This window comes from Tachysurus fulvidraco, chromosome 8 (assembly GCF_022655615.1).
Source record: "Tachysurus fulvidraco isolate hzauxx_2018 chromosome 8, HZAU_PFXX_2.0, whole genome shotgun sequence".
Lineage (NCBI taxonomy): Eukaryota > Metazoa > Chordata > Actinopteri > Siluriformes > Bagridae > Tachysurus > Tachysurus fulvidraco.
Genome location: NC_062525.1, coordinates 9,044,765 through 9,066,438, shown reverse-complemented (window position 1 = coordinate 9,066,438; position 21,674 = coordinate 9,044,765). Strand labels below are relative to the sequence as shown.

Here is a 21,674-nt window from a genome sequence, read left to right as displayed (position 1 = left end):
TGAAGAAATATGAGCAAGCCTGAGGCAATGGTGGCAAGAAAAACACCCTGTGACCAAACATCCCTTCTATAACTGTGTACTATATGGTCAAAAAGTGCAAGTGTGTAACCAGGAAATTCATTCTAGTTTTAATATGAGGTCTATTTTGTTGATGTTATAAAATTGTTCACTGATGGATACTTGCAGTGTATGGAACTGTTTATGGTAACATCAGTCCTAAAGTTATCAGAGTGCCTCTAAGTCCTAAGCCATCGGAGCAAAATTGTTTCTATCAATTGCAATCTAAAGCCAAAATCATGGCTTCTACATGGAACACACCACAATAATATCATGTACGCTTAGGCTGTACTGAGAATCGATGTCTTCTCTTCATTTCCATTATGAAACTAAGGTGGTTGTTCCTGTCTATTTTAGTTTCATTGAACTTGACAACAACATAATCTATGATGGCTTTTCTTTCAATAAACAGTATATTTGGCTAATATATTTACTTAATATCATTGGAAGGGAAATAGTCTATAGTGATCTTTACAGCTGTTTATTAATTCTTGATAACTCTTAACTATTAATCTAAAAATGAAATTTCGGAGACTCTGTGGCTCTCTCGTGTGTCGCTGGGTCAAATTCCGGTAAGATTCTCCAGGACTGTGGTAGTGGATAACTTTGAAAATAAAATGAAAATATAAAAACACAGCTGAAGAGGAAGACAAAGGTAAAGAGCAAAACATTGAGGAAATGGTGAAGGGTACCGATGTTTGTTAATAAAATACGAATGCATTTTAACAAAGAAATAAAGATTGTACTAGAAATACTGAAAGCCAGGACAATTTTTGTGTGATGCCTGCTGTAATTCTTTCTTGCCTTTATTGATACATTCAAATATGGTGTGCAATCTATAATTATAAGTAGATACATCAATGATATTTTCTGCTAGTTCAGGGTTTCTCAAACAATAAAAAAAAAAAAGACACAGATTTCCTCAGAACAGATTGTGTTTAATGACCAAAATGCAACTTAATTTAATTGAAATATTAGACTCATGATACAAAAGTATAAAATAATATTTTGGCTTTTAATCTGAGACTTGATTTTTGATATAAAATGATATTAGCTTATATTTTTTTGATATTAGCTTATATATATATAATATTTATTCTGTATAGTCCTGTTTTCTTTTCAGATTTTGAGGTTTTGGATAGGTGACCAATCAAAAAGACTAACTCTAAGAACTGTAGTGTAATGCAAATGTAATAACTGGGCTGTGATTCCAGCAAAGAATAAAATAGCAAAGAAACAATGAAACAAAGAATAAAACTAATAATGACCTCTTGGTTTTGTTCCCACAGACCGCTGGGATTCCCCAGGCTCCACTCTGAGAAACTGTGGATTTCAATCAGTTATTATTGTGAATTGGTGAAAGTTTATTTGTCATGATTGCGATCTACAATCTACAATCTACAAAACAGGTTTGCTGTGATACTGTTGCAGCTTTGTAACCTTCACTTACAGGTTCAGAAAATTCACCCCAGTCATTGTGAGGAACATCTCAGTCATCCTGAGAATGCTGACGATGATTTTTCTATATGCCATTAGAACTGTCCCAAATTTCCTGTGCTGCTTTGTGAATCATTCAACTGTTAAGTGAACTAATGGAGCAGTGAAGTCTTACAGATCCTCTGGAATGAAATCTTTAAAATACTGTATCTTTCCTTCTCTCCCTCTTTAAAATGCGTTACAGAAAAATTCAACTAATTGATCACTGATGTTTTTTTTTAAAGACTGTAACAGTGAGGAAAAGACACGAGGCAGAGATTAGGATGTTGAGGTTCTCTTTAGGAGTGACGAGGATGGACAGGATTAGGAACAAGCACATAAGAGGTGACAGCTCAGGTTGGCTGATTTGGCAAGAAGGTCAGAAAGACTAGATGGTTTGGACATGTTCAGAGAAGGGACTTATCCAGAGTGACTTACAACTGAGAGTTAAAGGCCTTGCTCAGGGGCCCAGCAGTGGCAGCTTGGTGGACCTGGGGTTCGAACCCATGACCTTCCAATCAGTAGCCCAACACCTTAACCACTGAGCTACCACATCCCAGACTCTATATTGTTAGAAGGATGCTGGATACAATATACAGTAGATCTGCCAGGTTAGCGATCAAAAGAAAGGCCAAAGAGGAGATATATGGATGTGTTGAATGAGGACATGAATTTAATTGGTGAAAGAGTAGAGGACGCCGAGGACAGAGTCAGGTGGAAACAGATGATTCGCTGTGGCCACCCCTAACGGGAAAAGCCGAAAGTAGAAGAAGAAGAAGTATGTTCACACTAAAAATTACATCAAGAAGTGCCCTTCAACTACCCAGATGGTGCACTTATTCAGTGGAAAAACATGAAGTGTGGATTGTTGGACACTTCATGTGCTCAACAGTCACAGCTTTCATAACTTATTGAAAGAGGGGTGGAGCTACCAGGTGCTGACACGGGATGAGAAATACAAGATGGTCGACAAAAACGACTTATAAATATCTTTTAAATTAGCATGTTGTATGATTATTATTATTTTTTTATTTATTCAAAAAAAAAATTCATGTTCTGCATAAGTTAGCAGCATCTCATTACACTTGTCTGATGTAATTTGCCATCAACTGGGAAACAACTTATATTACCCAGTTAGTAACTGGAATCGAATGTAGACAAATTTCCACCATTTGCTGCACGATGCCCTGCACAGCAGATGTCAGGGCACAATTGCTAATCTGTACATACGGGAAAGAAGCAATACCTTATCATCTCAGGGCCACCAAGCTGCCCCTCCTGGGCCCCTGAGCAAGAAGCTTAAACTGTGTTCTAGAAATAGCTCTTCAAACACTCTGCATGTATCTGGTTTGATTTAATGTTTTCAAGAACTGGAACAAGAAATGGAATTGTAGTGTGCGATCCAGTATTCTCTCTGTGAGTGCCTTCAAGTAAACACACGCAACACGATTCGACACTTATTTGCTGTTTGCAGTGAGGAGCATATTGCAGCGCACATTAGCAGTGTGAGATCATTAAATTTCAAAACGGATTCTGTTGTGAGAATGGCTGAAGAGCGACACCTGCAACGACTGGAACTCAGGCTTCATGAGCCGACACTAATGGGCCTCTATTAGAGCTGTGAGAGGCTCCACGCTGGCCTACACAACACGATGTGGGTGCAGAGGAAGCCTGATGGAGCATCACAGAGCCTTGAATCGGTCATGCTGGATGACGTTGGACTGAGGCTGAGTGAGAAAAAATTCCAGCTGTGTAAAATAATAATAATAATAATAATAATAATAATAATAATAATAATAATAATATTAGAATAATATCTGTTTTCAGTCACGCAGGTCATTTTGACTTTTCTACCAGCAATCAATGTAATTTGACTCAACTACTAATCACAAAGACATTTCAGTGCTACTGAGTGCTGAGACATTCCCTAGCATTTCTGTAGATGACATGGTGTGAGTTGGCGTAACAGGGTTAGGGTACAAATGTTCCAACAACACTAGGTGTGGATGATTAGTGGTGTTGTGACCTCAATTCCTGTTCCAGCCTGACATCATGAGCAGATCCATTATGCTTGCATTCCCTTACCCATTTGGCTCCAGTGACTTTGACAGGTTTACAGGATACACTGACAGGATACAACTGAGCAGATGCTGTTTCTCAGAGGTCCAGCAATTCCAATCAGTAGGTCAAAGTCATAAGCCACCAAGGATGAGAATGCTTTTAGATTCATAGTTCATAGAACTGAAATTGTTGGAGTAGAGTTTGCTGTATTGAATGGTGATCGATTCCATTAAAAAAAAGCTTGTGTTTAGTTATAGTGTATTTACCAAAACCTGTTTATTAATAATCTGCGTCTACAGGGCAAGAATAACAAGGAGAAAGGTTTACATGATTGAAATTGTTGTTTTTCACATACACACTTTTGTACTGTACATAAATAAAATGGTCAGAAGTGGGTTGAAACCTGTCCATCATGCACAGATGTGCTTTTATGAAAATTCCATTCCAAAATTTAGTCTCCCTTGGCTGTTATAATAACCTGTGTTCTTTTAGATTTTCCAGAACGTGGTTGTGGGAAATTCTTCTCATTCGGCTACAAGAGCATTAGTGAGATCAGGCACTGATGTACTGTAGGGTGAGGAGGCCTGAGGTTTATTTAGGGTTCCAGTACATCCCTAAAAGTGTTTAGTGTGGTTGAGGACAGGGGTCTGTTCAGAACCCTTAAGCATTCCAATGTTTGCAAACTGTGTACTTACAAAGCTTTGTATGTACACAGGGGCATTGTTATGCTGGAACAGGTTTAGGCCTCTTAGTTCCAGTGGAGAGAATTATTAAAACAACAGAATACAAAAACATTCTGGACAACTGTGTGCTTCCAACTTTGTGATAACAGTTTTGGGATGAACCACATGTGGGAGTGATGGTCAGGCGCCCACATACATTAGGATACATTACAGTGCAGTGAAACGGTTTTCTTCACCTATCTCAGCTATGGATGTTGGGGTCAGAGCACATTGTCAGCCATGCTGTTTTCTCTCTGGAACCCTTTCAGGTTTGTAATGTAGAACCTTACACAATAATGTTACGCAGTCAATATGAAACCACTTTAGAAAGATTGCCTTTTAGGATTTTATTAAAGAGTGCATTAGTAAGTGTCGCATGTGTTATTGGCAGAAACGGAAAGTGTGAAAATGTGCTTCACAACACACATGGTCCCTCCAGTACAGAGGAAATGAAAAACATCACCTCACCAGGGTCAAATCCTAAACTTAGTTTAAAGTCGATTATACTGTAGATTGTAGATTTTCTGACTAAAATCTAATCTCTACAAACATAACAGTGGGTGGACTGGTTCCATTAAATGGCACCGAAGTGTGAACATGTGTATTCCTGCCTCACTCCCAGTGATATTAGAGCTGTGGCTAGTGGTTGATATCTATGCAATACACAGAGCGCTAATATCAGTATAATAGCTTAAAAATAGATCGCTGCATTGCTACCAGACTAAAATAAAAAACACTGTAACCTGAAGGTCATCAAGTTGAAAAGAAGACTTTCACTCTTTCTTTCCAAACATACTTTGTCCGAAGAGCCATCAATCAGCTCCCAAAAATCGTTGTTTTTTTTTCTGCTACTGCTCCAAGCTAATGTCAAAGCATCGCTCCACACTTCTGCTAACCCTTTTATGTGCTTAGCCAGATCGTAAGTCTGGAAACTAAAAGTGTTTTTTTTTTTTTTCCTAACAGAATATGGAAATTTCATTAATGCATGCAAAGAGGATTAATACAGCATGTGAGAATGAGAAAACGGAAGAGAGGAAATGAAGGACACAGAAAAGCAAGGAAACAAACTGAGAGAGTGATAGTGAGGGAAAGCAAATCATCGTCGACATTCATAAATCACAGCCTGTATGTGGATGTGTGTGATATGTCTAGTCATTATTGTGGAGTTTGCTTTCCACAGGCCAACTCCGGTGCATGCTTTGTGCTGTCTCAGCACCTCAGCCACACAAATACGGAAGGGTAGAGAGACAGAAATTGGAGAAGCTGCACGAACATGAGAAGGATCAGTGCAAAACTTGACTCGAAGAGGCCGCAAATTTGTCGTCTGACATTTACGTTCATTTTAATAAAGCTTATCGTGCAAACTGTGCCTGAAAATGACTACTTAATGCCCTGTGTAAAATGATAAAAATTTGAAAAGATAGAAAATGACAATTCTACAATGAATTTAATACATGAACACATAAACATGGCACTGATATGAAGAACACACACAGAAACGCAATATTATTTTTCATGAAGGAAAGCACATATGGGTCTGTGTGTGTGTGTGTATATATATATATATATATATATATATATATATATATATATATATATATATATATATATATATAAATAAAATAAATATATAAAAAATATATAATATATAAAATAAATGCAAATCTGTTTAAAAGTGTGAGGATGCCTCATTTAACGTGTTATAGTCTTTTAGCTACTGATGAGCTTAAGATGGAAATAATGATCTGAAAATTCACACTAATGACATTAAAAAAAGACCTCTGTGGTTCAGACTGAAAATGACATCATGTCTAATGCCAAATCAGAGCTTTAGGCTGTACTTCTTGGTTTTGAACAAATTCACATCTCAGCTGTGGCACTCATACGCTGACACACGGACACACGGCAGGTGTGATTACTCATAGCACGTACAGTACAAAACATCCACATGCGTCACCTTATGTCTGCTTCTCAGGACGTGACCTCCTCCTGTCTGTCATCACGAGATTCACACTGCACCAGAAGGCTCCCCTGCTCTCATATGCCACCACAGATTGCTGGGTTCTCATCTGAGTCAGCTTTAAATGCCCTGAAGACCAAATGGCTTTCCCGCAGAGTCGCCAAATCAGGCCCAAACAGATCAACAAGTCTTTGCAAACCATATCTCTGTTTATTTATGTAGCTTCAAGCTAGTAAGTGGAATCAGCAGGAGCATGCAGACAGATATGATGCTCGTGGACCAAAGATAAGCCACATTTATAAATGAATTTTAAAAATGGAATTAAATTCATGAATAAAAAGCAACAATTATGACTGCAGAACAAGTGCAAACATACTTAACACTAAAACTGTAAAAGAGAAGCTCTTTTCTTAACAAAAGACAACAGAAAAGAACAGATGTAAACATTAAGGGGGTTGCACACTTGGTCTGAATACACAACACCACACACAGGACCCATTCTGGCCTGTCTGGGCGAGACTCAATCACACGTTTGCCTTTACATAGGTTTCATTCCAAACCACAGGTGAACTGCACAATTCTACACATCACATTTCTATTTATAGCACTGCAACAAGATACTCACTTTTTGACTTGATGTTTGACATTTTACTATACCTTTCCTAAACTTGGTTTGATTTGAAACTCTAATGGCAAACATTATAGCTCTGGAATACCATCAGGCGAAGGAGTTGAGCTCGTAAAAGATTTGCTCATGCCAGATTTTTATGAAGAAGCAGCCCCCTGAGCAGTGTTTTAAAGAAAACTCCACCAAATGTTCTGAACATGGTGCAAACAGCTTAGAATCAAGAGAAAGAAAAAAAACTATAAGCAAGAAAATGAGTCAAGAGACTGTCTATGAGTCTGTTTACTCAAAACTGACTTATGATGCAAGTCTAAGGCCAGTCATTAGGGGAATCCTAAACCTTTAATTTGTAGCTTATGTTACACAGGTACACAAGTGCAAATAATTCAAAATCTGCTACTTTTGGTCTTTCAGCTGCTCCCTGTAAGGGTTGGTCACCACTCATTAGATTTGGTACAGGTTTTATGCTGGATGGGTTTCCTGATGCAACATTCCCATTTCATCCGGATTTGACACCGGTACTGAGACACTGGTACTGAGACTTAGCTCTTCAGTGGCTGGGTTAGCTCCCTGCCTGGGAATCAAAGCCGGGCCACAACAATGAGAGCGTGGGATCCTGCCGCTGGACCACCAGTAGGCTACCTGATTTCCACTTTTACTGAGTAATATTTTTTCTATCATTTCTCAAGACCATGAAACATGTCATGATTCTTGTCTGTTGTAATTCATGGTAAGCTAAGATTAAGTTAAGGAAGCAGTCAGACTACAGTATCAAAGAGAGAATCACTGCTCAATTGCCATTAAGCAAATTCACTGAGATCAAGCATTTTTGCCAGCAAGTAGTCAAGGTAACAGGTAGTCGTGGCAACACTCAGAAATGATGAGCAGCTGAAGGAGTCAGTAGAGATGAAAAAAATGCCAGTAGTCAACAAAAAGGCATAAAAAATTAAAAGGAGATTAAAACCTGAACGGATGACAAATCTATTAGACCTATTTTAAGGGGTTCTTCGTTCACACCATCCCTTTTATTCAAGTTAATTCAATTTATTCGTATAGAGCTTTTAACAATTGACATTGTCTCAAAGCAGCTTTACAGAACCTTTTATCCAGCAAGGTGACAGGAATATACAGCTGGCTGATGTGTTGCTATTTTCAGGAATTAACATCCAAGTAAAAATGATGGAGCCGTGTGGAGCCACAGCTAAAATTAGAGTCACTCAAAAAAAAACCTGTCAGCTTTTAGGCTTCTTCTAGCCTTCTGCATTTAATGCAAATGTAACACTGGCTTAAGACCTTATGTGAGATGAAGATTTGTGCATGATATTCAAGGCACGCGGCATATTTTACCCTCTCTATCCTGCTCTTTGTCTTGCTAACTTTTGCTGATACTTCTGATCTTCCTTTCTTTTCGTTCCCAGAAAATGACTCTCATTAGACACAGTGAGCAGAGGGAAAAAAAATATACCAAGAGGGAAAGAGAGATGATGACGGTGATGATGAAGATGAACTAAATTCCATTAAGGAGAGTGAGGCAGCGAAGCAGCTTCCTGTTCTCAGGATAGAGATCTTCTCCAGGCAGCCACAAACAGAGTGAATATCATAAAAAAACATGAAATTCCCAAGGAAAATCTCACAATTATGGCAGAGTAATTGTAGAAATTCTTTATAAAATTATTTGTAATTTTCTGGTTATTATTTACAGATTTACTAGATGTTTTGTTTCAGGAACTATCAACAAGTCCAGACTTACTTTCCTCACAATTGTACTTATAAAGCTACATACAGTACAGTATATAACCAAAAGTTTGTGAACAGTTCAGAATCACATTATTTACTTTCTGAACATCCCAATCTGGACTTATTCCCCTAATAAGTTTCCCTCTCCTGGGAAAGCTTTCAACTAGATGTTGGAACGTGGCTATGGGGATTTATGTTCATTCATTAGTGAGGTCAGTGAAGTCAAGTGACAAGTTCATAAGACCCACATATGAGTGTCCAGATACTATTGGCCATTGAGAGTATATACCACACAATTGTAACATACAGTATCTTTACAGTGGTGTTTTGGTATTTTCATTCTTGCTGAACCCATGAGGAATGTATTTGTTTCGCTCATTTATTATAAAGCTAACGAATGACAGCAGCGGGAATGCATTTTATAATTAATGATGTTAATCAAAGCAAACTGAACTCTCTAAACATAAAATTCAGCATGAGAAATTCATTGCTAGCAGCACACACCAGTAACCGATAACTGCAGCAAATGCCTATCAAACCCTGCAGAATTTAGCCTTTTTTTTATTTCGATTGCAGAAATTTACACAAAATAAAGCAAATGACACCATATTTGCTGGAGAATTAAATTTTTTGACTTAAGCCAAGACATGTGTTATGGCATCATCACAACATGTAGTCAGTCAAAGACCTCTTTGATTCACTTTCCTCAACCATGAATCCATCTATTATATAAAGTAATTATTCAGGTGTTTTCTTTAGTAGGAGTTTAAAACATGAATCCTGTGCTGGTAATCTCACCAATTCAAGCTGTTTTCTGAAGGAAAAAAAAAATAAAAAACAAGCATCTTTTGGTGCAACAATCACAAAAAAATAAAAATAAAAATGAAAATCTGTGAAATCCTGGAAGGACTGATTAGTTTGGTAAAAAAAAAAGTCCTACAGACATCTACAGGTAAGTATATGAACTACTGTATCATCTATACTGTATTACCCAGCAATAACCCTTATAACAAAGGATTTTGTAGCAACGAAAAAAAATATATAGCTGTACCCTATTCAATCTATGTAGCTTGCTAATCCACTTTATTTAATATTAACTAGCTAACATTGTAAACAAGGCTTGTATCAAACACACATCTACATGCACGTGTTCGCTCTTCATGTATCCTGTGTGAAACATAAAAAGGGCTAAATGAAATGTCCCATAATGTCCCATAATGCTCCTGAGTCCAAGTTCCAAAAAGTCATATATAGCACCTGAAAAAATTGGATTGATGCATCGCTAGAGCTAATATTATCAGCCCGTGACTAAAGTCTCTGACATGCTATAAAAAATACACAAATTACTTAATAAAATACACAGAGAACACAGATCAGATCATTAAAATACACACACCAGAAGCCAGCAGAAGTGATCATGTATAGTTTTGCTCTCTACATTTCGCTAACTACAGTATGATCGGTGGGCTGGTTTGCTTCATTCAGTGCCACAGATTCATGGAGCTATCTCCTCAGTGCAGATAAGTATGTCCCTACACAGCAATGCACTGCGATTGCACTAAAGCAACTAAAAAGATTTGCTTTTTCACCTGGTTCTCAGTAAACAAGAGTCACCTGAATGAGCACAAAGGATTTTTCTCAAATATTTCTAATATTGCTTACTTAGTTTCCTTAATACTGAGAAAACAAAGCAGACAGTTATATCCTAAAGTAAGGTCATCACATCCCAAACCTAATACTAATATGCTGAACAGTTCTTCATCATATCATTGCTGTCACTATTATATAAGCATACTACTTAACAGTGAACATTATGCGGTATAGATCACAGCACAGAATCCTCTCTAAGTAGCGCTCGCAGTCATGACATGAATCGGTAGGTTAAAGGATACGAAGCACAGTTACAGTGTTATTGTGCTGTGTTGTTATTTGCACTAGCATTTTTTTTACCAGACGAAGTAAAATCCCATCATAGGGATCAGCATGAACGTGAATTCTACTTTGAACCACCAAGGAGCTCAGATTTTACTGCTAGTAAGCTAATCCTTATTTTCTTTTGAATGTTCCTTTTCCAGATTTAAGATGTATGGCTAAAGTTTATGGACACACAATATATTACACAAACGTAGGCCAAAACAGGGAGTACAAATTATCCAGAATGACTTTGTATGCTGTAACATTAGAATTTCCCTTCTTTTTACATTAGATAAGATATTTAGCCCAAATATCTTAAATATCTTATAACCAAATATTGTTCCAGCATGACAATGTCCTTGCAGACAAAGCAAGTTTCTTGAAGACATGGTTTGTCAAGGTCACATTGGAAAAACTGGAGTGTCCTGAACAGAGCCCTAAACTCAACCCCAGCCAACACGTTTAGGCATAAACTGGCTGCATCCCAGGCCTCCACACTCAACATCAGGGTCTGATTTCATTTATGCACCAGTGGCTAAATGTGCAAAATTCCCCTACAGTCAACATCTTTTGTAATGTCTTCCCGGAAGAGTGGAGGTTATTATAACAATATAGGGATGACCAGCTTTGGAATGGGATGTTCAACAAACACAGATGAGTGTGATGGTCAGGTATCCACAAACTTTTACCATACAGTGTACAATACATCATCAGAAAAAGTTACAATTAATATTCTTTAAATGCTAACTGAGACAAATAGCATTGTTACATGTGGCACGAAGCACATAATTCATAACACAAACAACTAATCAATAATAATTAATAAAATAATTAGATTTTTGATTTGATTGATTATTTGTTGTAGTCTTAAGTTCAATTGTGCATTGTTCTGCTGTGGATTTACAAATACCATAAAAACTTTGAGCAGTATTTGAGAACAGATCAAGAACATGCCTATGAGTGCAGATTTATATAATCCTATATAAATCTGCATTCATATATAATGCATACCGCCCTTACCTTAAGAGCGCAGAAGATGCACGAGTCCTCCATGCACTTGTGTGTGGTCAGTTGCCGGAAGCTTCTGCGGAAGATGTCAAGGTGCCAAAGTACCTGAAAGCAAGAAGATGATTACTAAATGTAAGGATGTCTGATCTAGTTTTGTGTACTGTATTCACTTTGCAGACTCACAAAGTAAAGATTAAATAAGGCAATAGGCCAAAAAGTCCCATCCCATGATTCTTTACAAGGAGGCGCAGTGAGTCCAGAAGCACCAGCTCGAGCACATAACCACTTTACTTTACAGCATCTCAACACAACGCACCCACACACACTCACCCCCCTACCGATCAGCACATCACAGCATGCCTCTCTGGCCCCGTCCTGCACCTACTCCCTCTGGCCAAGATTACTGCAGTGCTCCAATCTCCCTCAAACAATGTGAGAAAGCCCTGGCAGCCTATATCCACTGATCGCGTGCCAGGTGCCCACTCCACTTAATCCTCCCAACAGAGCTGGAATTCAGCACCTTTTAACAGCCACCCTGCTCCAGAAGCAACTTCCCCGCAATACCCAGCTTCAGGACAGACCAGAGGAGGGAAAGGGAAAAGGTTAAGCAAGGGAACTGCAAAGAGAGAGAGAGAGAGAGAGAGAGAGAGAGAGAGAGAGAGAGAGAGAGAGAGAGAGAGAGAGAGAGAAAGGGGGTTGTGAGCACTTAAAGAAAGGAAGTGCTAGTGAGAGCTGTGATCGCAGAGAAGCCAGAGAGCAAGAGAGAGAGAGAGAGAGAGAGAGAGAGAGAGAGAGAGAGAGAGAGAGAGAGAGAGAGAGAGAGAGATGGTTGTTGCAGAGTGCAGAGATATAAGTATAAAGTGCTGATACCCAAAACAGCATGCAAGCAAAATAATAGATCACATCTCCGTGATTGTTGCACCAAGCAGGTACAGTACATGTGTACCTGTGTACTGTACTGTACCTCTCTGTGTGTAAGCTATGCACGAGAGGCTACATTAGTCTCTTTAGTCTGGCACTATTTTAGATTAATTCACACCCATACAACAAAGTGTGACAAAGAGAAGCAAGAAGCCAAAAGCAGGACTAAAGCATATCTACAGATGCAACTTTACCTGCAACCTTGGATCTGAATCAGCAATATCCAAGTATTTACAATCATGCAAACATACACAACAACAACAACAACACACACACACACACACACACACACACACACACACACACACACACACACACACACACACACACACACACACACACACACACACAGCATACAATGCGGGGCTGATAGTTCAACAAAAGCCAATTACTGTTCAACAAACATTCAGAAAAAAAGAAAGTATGACACTTAGGACCACGTAGGTCAATCATATAGAAGTTCTGGAAAATTGAGTGACAGTTCATCTGCTGATTGAGACCCATGATAGTTGGGAAATCTATCTATCTATCTATCTATCTATCTATCTATCTATCTATCTATCTATCTATCTATCTATCTATCTATCTATCTATCTATCTATCTATCTATCTATCTTTATGGTTTATGAAGAACATTAGCTTTATGGCTTGTTTATGGTATTGGGTAAAAGAAAAGGTTAACCGAAGTAACTTTAATTAAACCCTTGGAGCCGAGATGGTTAAGGGCCTTGAGTCACACTAGTGCTATCACTGGGATGGGTGTTATGGAAGCAGACAGCAGCAGGGCAAGAACACAGTGGTGTTCTTCACTAAAGAATCGTTTTATTTACACGTTTCAACTGAACTGATCCACCAGTCAGATTATTACCAAGTAATTAGACTGAATGTAAATCCATCCCTGCTTCCGTCCATAAAAATATCAGTATCAAACTGACAGCACTAATTTCTCTGTTTAAAGAAAAACAGATTGCTAAAGTAAAATCTGGGATGTCTTATATACTAGCAAAGATTTCACATGATATAGTTGGAAAAAAGATGCCTTTCATAGCAGACACTCAAAGTATCTGTGTGGGGTTAAAGTAAATAAGTGCTGAAATCCCCCTGACTGGGCTAAATAAAACGAGAGGTTATGTAAGGAATCTCACTCTGTTTCTTTCTCTTTCCCATTCTCAACACCACTTTATCTCTCTCAGTGTGAGGAAATGATCTCCGAGTCTGCGCCTGGAGTCAGATTTTAGTCGCATACTAGAACACTGCAGCAAACATTACATCTCTACCTTCTCCACACAACCGAACGTTCTCTCAGAAATGCACATAGACTCGCACAAAGACAAAACCCCAGAACACTGCCAGAGCATTCTGCTCTCCGCTGCGCTGTTCTCAGCTATTTTTCCCTCAAGCTCTGGCAGCAGCATTACTGGACTGCTGAGCAGATTTGCCATTAATGTCTATAAATTCTCAGTGGTTCTACTGCACTGGCCTGTTTTAGTCTCATAGAAACCATGTTCACTTCAACAAAACACTCATACCAGACGAAGGCTGTGTCCAAAAGCGAGACGCAAATAAAGATACAGAACATGAAGAAATTAACCCAAGGGCAAATTAACACAAAACACAAACTTGCTACTTTGCAAGAGTTCTCTAGAGCATATAAATACATACATGTCATGGTCCTGTCATAAGTATAAAAGAACTTTAATATGAATTTTATAACTAGATGGAAGGCATGAGTTAAACAGGACAGAGCAAGAAGAGAGGAGGATTATAGATTCTGTCCTGGTGCTGCTGTTTGCCCTTTTCTCCCACCTTCTTTATTTTATTTACAATGCACCGTAAATGAACAATGAAGTGAGGGGGCGGTGGGAGGGAGGAATGGCGGTTGGCACATAGGGTATAAGGACACTGAGCACGAGAAGAGAGAGAGAGAAAAGTGGGACTTCTTTTAACACTTACAGAAAGAGATTAATGAGCTCATAAGTACAACTGCAGTGTGTAGAAAGAGACACACATACATGTTTGGCTTACTATTCTCATGAGGACTTTCCACTAACATAATTATAAATGCAATTAGTGAATGCGATGCCTGTACCTTAATCTAACCCTGATTATAAACTCAGTATCCGAAAGGAAACAATTTATAAATAAAACCTTCAGGCTGTTTTTTTTCTCATGGGGACGAACCAAATGTCCCCAGAAGGTCAAAGCAGACAGACATCTTTATATGAAAATGTGTGTACAACCAACCCCCCCCCCCCCCACACACACACACACACACACACACAGACACAGGAAACAATCAAGCACTGAAATAATATCCAATGATGTCACATTGCATCTTAGGTAGTGAACGCATGCAGTGAACAGGATGCTCAGAAAAATGTGGAAGATAATATACTGTATGTGCAAAACTTCTCACAGTGAATTTTAAAAAGTTGAATGACTGTGTAAGTGTTTAGTGGAAGATGTCATATCATTCGTGGATACAGCTCCATTGTTGTTACTGTGTTCTACTGCATCAGAGATAAAACTCTCAAAAAAATCCTTTATTATTCGATCTTTTTCCTCTTTCTTTTGACGATGGTTAATACTCAGAATGTTGTTTAGTCTGAACAAAAATTTAAACAAATTCTTTCCAGACGATAAATCATCGATTAAATGATTACAAGATTTTAGTCAGTGTACATTGTAGAAGTGTCGGTGGCATGTGTAATCTTAAGTTTTTACTGTCACGCCTGCAGTGGTACACAATCATAAGCATCCTTATTGGATCATTAATATTTGAGTACACAGGAAATCAGTAATAAAAATGCAAATGATTGTCATTCAGTCCTAATAGAGATTCACACAACTACAATAAGAAGGGCAGAGTGATAATAAAGGGCATGTGTGTGTGTGTGTGTGTGTGTGTGTGTGTGTGTGTGTGTGTGTGTGTGTGTGTGTGTGTGTGTGTGTGTGTGTGCGTGTGTGTGTTCCATGTAGGCAGGCTGTGATGACTCAGAGTGACGGACGCACCCATTCGTTGTGCGTCAGTGGCCAATACATCATGAAAGGCTCCTCAAGGAGAAGTGAGGTTGCAACATTATGCATACTGCAAGCACTCTGAATTAGAGCAAGACCTACACCACTCAATTCCCACCCACAGACACACACACACATACACACACAAACAATGTGTAAATAATAAAATGCTTCTCCTACAGAACACAATTAAATTGCAACCCAGCACTTTTCCTTGTGTGGGCTAAATGCAATTTGGGTGAATGTGACTAGTTAGTAAGAAATGGAAAAAAAAATCAATTAATGAATTCATCTCAAAATTCCCTGAGATCCACAGGCTGGCGTTGTTCATTCATGTAACTGGATCTGGAGGGAGAAAGTCCGTCGTCATTAATAGCTGTTAGCTGGACTGCTTCTATACTGGAGTAAGTAATGCTTCAGCAAAGGACAAGGAGACTAATAGAGGGCTAAGAAATAACTCAAGAGGAAGACGATGAAAGAGAGATGAAGGGGGAGCTCATTTTACCCATCTGTGTAGGAGCGTCTCTGAGCATCTGCTTCCAGACCTGTCTCCTGGCCACGCTTTCATTTGCTCTTCCTCAAGCCTGAGGTAGTAATTAAAATGATGGACGTTCTATTGAGCCCGAGTGTGTGTATGTGTGTCTGTGTGTGTGTGTGTGTGACTGTGTGAGCACGGCTCATCTAGTGGGAGTTGTGAGAAGTTCTAATTAAACCTATTATGTATCGGGGAATGTCAAGCTCAAGCTCTCACGCCCTTTCCTCTCACCTATGCTCTTTCTTTAGCACCACAGTAACACGTGTCCTCCGTTAACACACTGTAAAACCTGCAGAAAATGTATTTGTGTCGTGTTTGTAAGAGATTTTTGTAAAAGCTCTGCTTTTCTTAAGATACTAAATATAGAGGATGATTAATACGTGAGCCGGTTCTTATACGTTTTGGTTAATAATTAATATTATCTCTGAAATATGTATTTGAACTGATGAGGATGGTGGAGGATTCATAACCCCATTAGACATCCTAATATTTTACTCAAGCATTGTGACTGACAGCTTGTGACCCAGTTTATCTCAGTGGGGGAAAAAAAAAACAGATCACTTGCGACACTCCTCTAACAATCTCTCTCTCCCATACTTTTTTCCTTTCAAAGCAGAAAGGACTAGAATTACCTGAGAATAACTTTCTCTTCATCCCTATATCTGAGCGAGAGAGAACGACCCACTCAGTGCACAAACACAAAGAACATCAAAACACCAAGTTAGGTGTCTCAGCACAAGGCAAGTCCCAGTAGTGTTGGTCCTGAACCAAAAGGCAGTGGACATCTTCTCTTCTCTTCACCCTCACTCTCTCTTTTATCTCATCTTCCTTTAATCCTCTAATCTCTCTCCTGCTTCTTCTAGTGTTGCTCCATTCTGGGGCCTTAGGCTGTTTTCATGTCTTTGTTGTACCGATTCAGTTTTTTGTTCAATAGAAGCATAAAACTTGATCGCTCTCTTTCAAGAAGCACATCAATCTTTTCTAACAACACTGCTTTTCGATTTTAATAAAGCCTTTCAATATGACGAGAAAAATATTTCAGCGGTGACAGTAAAACCATCATCACATCAGCCTCTGGAGAACGGTAAACTTGGCAGAGAATTTGGACCCCCACAACTAGCAGTACAGGGCATGCAGGGGCTTCTGGGTAATAAGCAGGACTAGAAGACTCTTAATGTATGGGCTAGTGTGTATGACAGGAGATGCCAATGAGCTGATTGGATTTGGTATGTTAATAGGGTTTAAACAAAGTTCAAACTGAGAAGGTAGAAGAACAGATACAGAAAACAACACTATATGGCCAAACGTCTGAGGAAACCTCATCATCGCACCTATTTAAGCTATTTATCCAAACTCCTAAGCATTAACATGGAGTTAATAAATATCTTTGCATGCTGTAGTATTTACACTACTTTTCACTGGAAATAAAGGGTAAGGAAAACCAGTCCCAGCCCATTACAATGATTATTCACACCACAATCAATGATTAAGGCTCTTGGGTCATTCTCAGAAGGTCAGCGGATCAAACTTCAGCACCACTAAGATCGCACTGTTCGGTGTGTCACGTATAATGCTGCTAAACAAAGCTAATATTTTCTAGTTCTACTAATATTGGTCACGTGGGGCAGTGGAGGCTCAAGTGGTTAAGGCTCTGGTTTTTAATAAGAGGATCAGGGTTGAAGAACCAGCACTGTCGAGCTGCCACATTTGGGCCCTTGAGCAAGGCCCTCTCTGCTCCAGAAGCACTGTATTATGGCTGAATCTGCACTGTGACCACAACCTCTGAAGTTGGGATATGTAAAGAAAGAATTTTAATGTATTGTAATGTATATGTGACAAAAATGAAGGTTTCTTCTATGATCTGGCATAACAATTGCTTGTAATCAAAGTAATAGTCATAGTAAAGCATATACACAATGTCCTTGCATGTATCTTACTAAATGTTATTATTATTATTATTATTATTATTATTATTATTATTATTATTATTATTATTATTATTAATAATAAAAATACACAGTAATATTATTATCAACATATTATTAACAATACTACTACTACTACAACTAATAATAATAATAATAATAATAATATTAAATTAACATTAATAATAATGTCCTTGTGCAAAGCTTTTAACGCTCTCTACTCCAGGATGCTGTATCATGATTAATCCTGCACTCTGACCCCAATTATAAAGCTGGGATATGCAAAGAAAAGAATTTCACTGTGCTGTAATGTATATGTGACAAAAATAAAAGGCTTTTTTTAAGCTGTTTTGAGATCCTTTCCGAGGTGTAATATTTGTCTCGCTGTTCTTCCCAACAGTTCTGCTCATTTTTAACTCTTGTTTATTTATTTTTTTATTCAGGTCACTTTAAGTGTCATACACAGACTTTATCTGAGGTGTACAGAAACATTAGAAATATTGTTAATGTTGAATATTTGTTGCTTTATCTTATCTATATTTAATTTTTTCAACAAAACTGTAAAATCCTTTTATGTACCCATTAGAAAAATCAGAAAATAGAGGCAACAGCAAACTTTCACAGTGTAACAGTGAAACAGTGAACAAACACACGCACACACAAACACACACAAATAAGTGCACACACACACACACACACACACACAAACGTATGTACACACAAACACGCACATAGAAAATTTGGAAAGAAGCTAAAAATCCTTTTCTCTTAGGACATAAGGAATAAATTCTTAAGGAACTTTAATCTTTTGCAGCATGTGTTTTATTCCTGTTACACCACATCAATTTAGCAATTCTCATTATTTTAAACATTGACACCAAAGCATGACCAAAAACATATTGAACAAATAAATTACAAGCTTCTGAGTCCATTACTGCTAAATAACAATAAATAAACTGAATTAAATCATATAAATATGATATCTGTTTCTTAGTTGAATAGCACCATTTCTAAAGCTGTTTATTTGAATCAGAATAGATTATATCAAGCTTTGAGCTCTTTATTTTGAGTGTGTTGATATACAGTAAAGTAGCAGAGTGTATCTGAAGTTGAGCAGCTGAGTATTCTGAGTAACAACAACACCCCCTTGACATGTAGCAGCCAGTGTTCAGTAACGCACCTGATCAGTGTATATCCTAAAAAAAACCTCAGTAATAGCGACACCACATTTCAGTAAGTTCTGTAAATGAGAAAAACATCCGACAAAATTCACCAAGCTAATGCACAGATCTTAATCTGTTATCTGAGCGCTCTTCCTCCAGCCTCAGCTTGGTGCATGTTGATCTAACACACTGCATGAGAAACAATTAGACACTAAATATAACTTTGATGCAAATGATTCGGTTTCAATCGTGTCTTCAGGCAGTGACACTGAGCTCGGCTAATTTCTGCTTTATGATGATAAACATGTTGCTACAGCTGTCCTGAATACGTTTATGTAGGAATTATACACGCACACACACACACACACACACACACACACACACACACACACACACACACACACACACACACACACACAAATACATGTACACACATACTCACATGCATATATGCACAAAAACACACAGACAAAAGAATGCGCGCACACACACACACACACACACACACACACACACACACACACACACACACACACACACACACACACACACACACACGCATACAAAAAAAAAAAAAACACATGCAGACACAAACATGTACACATTTGTGGGGAAGTCATGGCCTAATGGTTAGAGAGTCTGACTCCTAACCCTAAGGTTGTTGGTTTGAGTCTCAGGCCGGCCACGACTGAGGTGCCCTTGAGCAAGGCACCGAACCCCCCAACTGCTCCCCGGGCGCTGCAGCATAAATGGCTGCCCACTGCTCTGGGTGTGTGTTCAAGGTGTGTGTTCACTGCTGTGTGTGTGCACTTTGGATGGGTTAAATGCAGAGAACAAATTCTGAGTATGGTTCACCATACTTAGCCGTACTGTATGTCACTTTCACTTCACTTCACTTCACTTCACTTCATACAAACGTGCGTACATGAAAACATACGCACAAAGACGCATGCACAAATAAACAGGACCACAAACTCAAACATGCAAACCTGCACACACAAAAATACACACATGGTATAATGACTAGAAGACCCATGCTCCTTCCCAGTGTCAGTACAGTACAGTAAAGTCTCAAACAGTCATGAACTAAAGGAGGATTTTTCATTAAGAAGTTTCTGTCTATTTACTGCACTGGAATAAATATCAATTATACATATTACACTGAATACGTTTTGCAAGGGAGCATCCTCACTCAGCTGTGAGACAAAACCTGATGCAAAAAACTTACTCATGAAGACTTTTCTTATTTAATCCTTCGAACAGTATTTCCATGTTCACATGGTCAAAACTCCATATTTTGGGGCAATTTTCAACTCTACTTTGTTCATTGTTTATTGCATTCTGTAAACACACTTAAGTTCATTTCTCTGAAGAGATTTGATCATAAAAATCCATTTTTTATATAGTTTAGATTGACTTAGAATAATTGAACATACTTTTAAAATGAAACAAGCATCAAATTGCGTTAAGAAAAGAGAAACACACTGAAGGCCACTTCCTTAAGCTCTGTACAATAAGTCGTGATTCCCCAAAGCCACGCTTTACAATAAAGGATAAATCTTATTGCACACTATACAATAGTCACACAGAATATCTCTTGACCAAAAATGAGTTTCTTTTCATTTATCGGTGATTATAGGTTTATAATTATAGACTGAGCCTCAGTCCAATGTAATTAATCCTGTGAAACATGTCTCTATTAATAAACATGTCTGTATACTGAAAGGTTTAGTCACACCGGCAGTTTAATCTGAAACAGAGCTCAGTTTGCATAGTAATGTCCGGGGAACACAAAAGAGCTGAGATTCCTTACTGTGCGTAATAGCGCATGAAAATAAATACAGTGAGTCGACATGACTGTGTTCTTTATGCATTTTTTTGTGATGACGCAAGATAAACACTGACAAAAGCACTGACGTTTGAGAGAATCAAGTCAGTCTGAAACCAGACTAAAAGTGGAGCTGGGAATAATAGCACTCAGATCCAGACCCCAGCATACAGTACATGCTCCGTTTGATATCCACCTTAATTCAAATGCAAATACTAAAAAAAAATGTAATATCGTAGAAATCCAACATGACTTGACCATGTGCTTTCAAAGGTCTGAATAAACACCATGCTCTCACCTGAACTTAGCAATGATCTCAGGTCAGTGGGTTCGCAACCATATCAACAACCTCTGTACTGTTCTACAGTACGTATATTTTACCTGCTTAATTTTAACATAACACTATAGTTAAAGTTCCCGTCAGTGGTGACATCCTCATGAGATTTCAGAATGGAACGGATTTATGTTAATTCTAGTTGAATTGAGTACGCTTACACTGCAAAATGTAAGCTAGTAAATAGATACTCATTTAAATGAAGTTTAGTATGAGTCATAAAATCACATTTTAATGAGAAATTTAATATTTTTATGTAAACTATACTTGGTTTCCTAATTCTAAATAGCTGAATACTTTATTCAGTGTATCTGCAAAGAAAACGTTTCTTAGTATGAAGTAAAAAGTAAGCAAATTAGCTGCACTTTTCAGTGAGCTTCATTCAGGAGT

The 21,674-nt window shown here is 38.2% G+C and overlaps 1 protein-coding gene across 4 annotated transcripts in view; it reads right to left on the bottom strand.

The window, feature by feature from the left end:
* Nucleotides 1–21,674, bottom strand: part of usp54b (ubiquitin specific peptidase 54b) — a 104,737-nt gene that overhangs the window by 37,747 nt on the left and 45,316 nt on the right. For 3 of the 4 annotated variants that reach the window (XM_047817513.1, XM_047817514.1, XM_047817515.1), the window contains exon 3: nucleotides 11,573–11,665. In XM_047817513.1, coding sequence (XP_047673469.1) covers nucleotides 11,573–11,665 — 93 coding nt within the window. Of the gene's footprint in view, nucleotides 1–11,572; nucleotides 11,666–11,890; nucleotides 12,156–21,674 lie in introns of those variants that run through there. The other variant, XM_047817516.1, reaches the window with a different exon arrangement.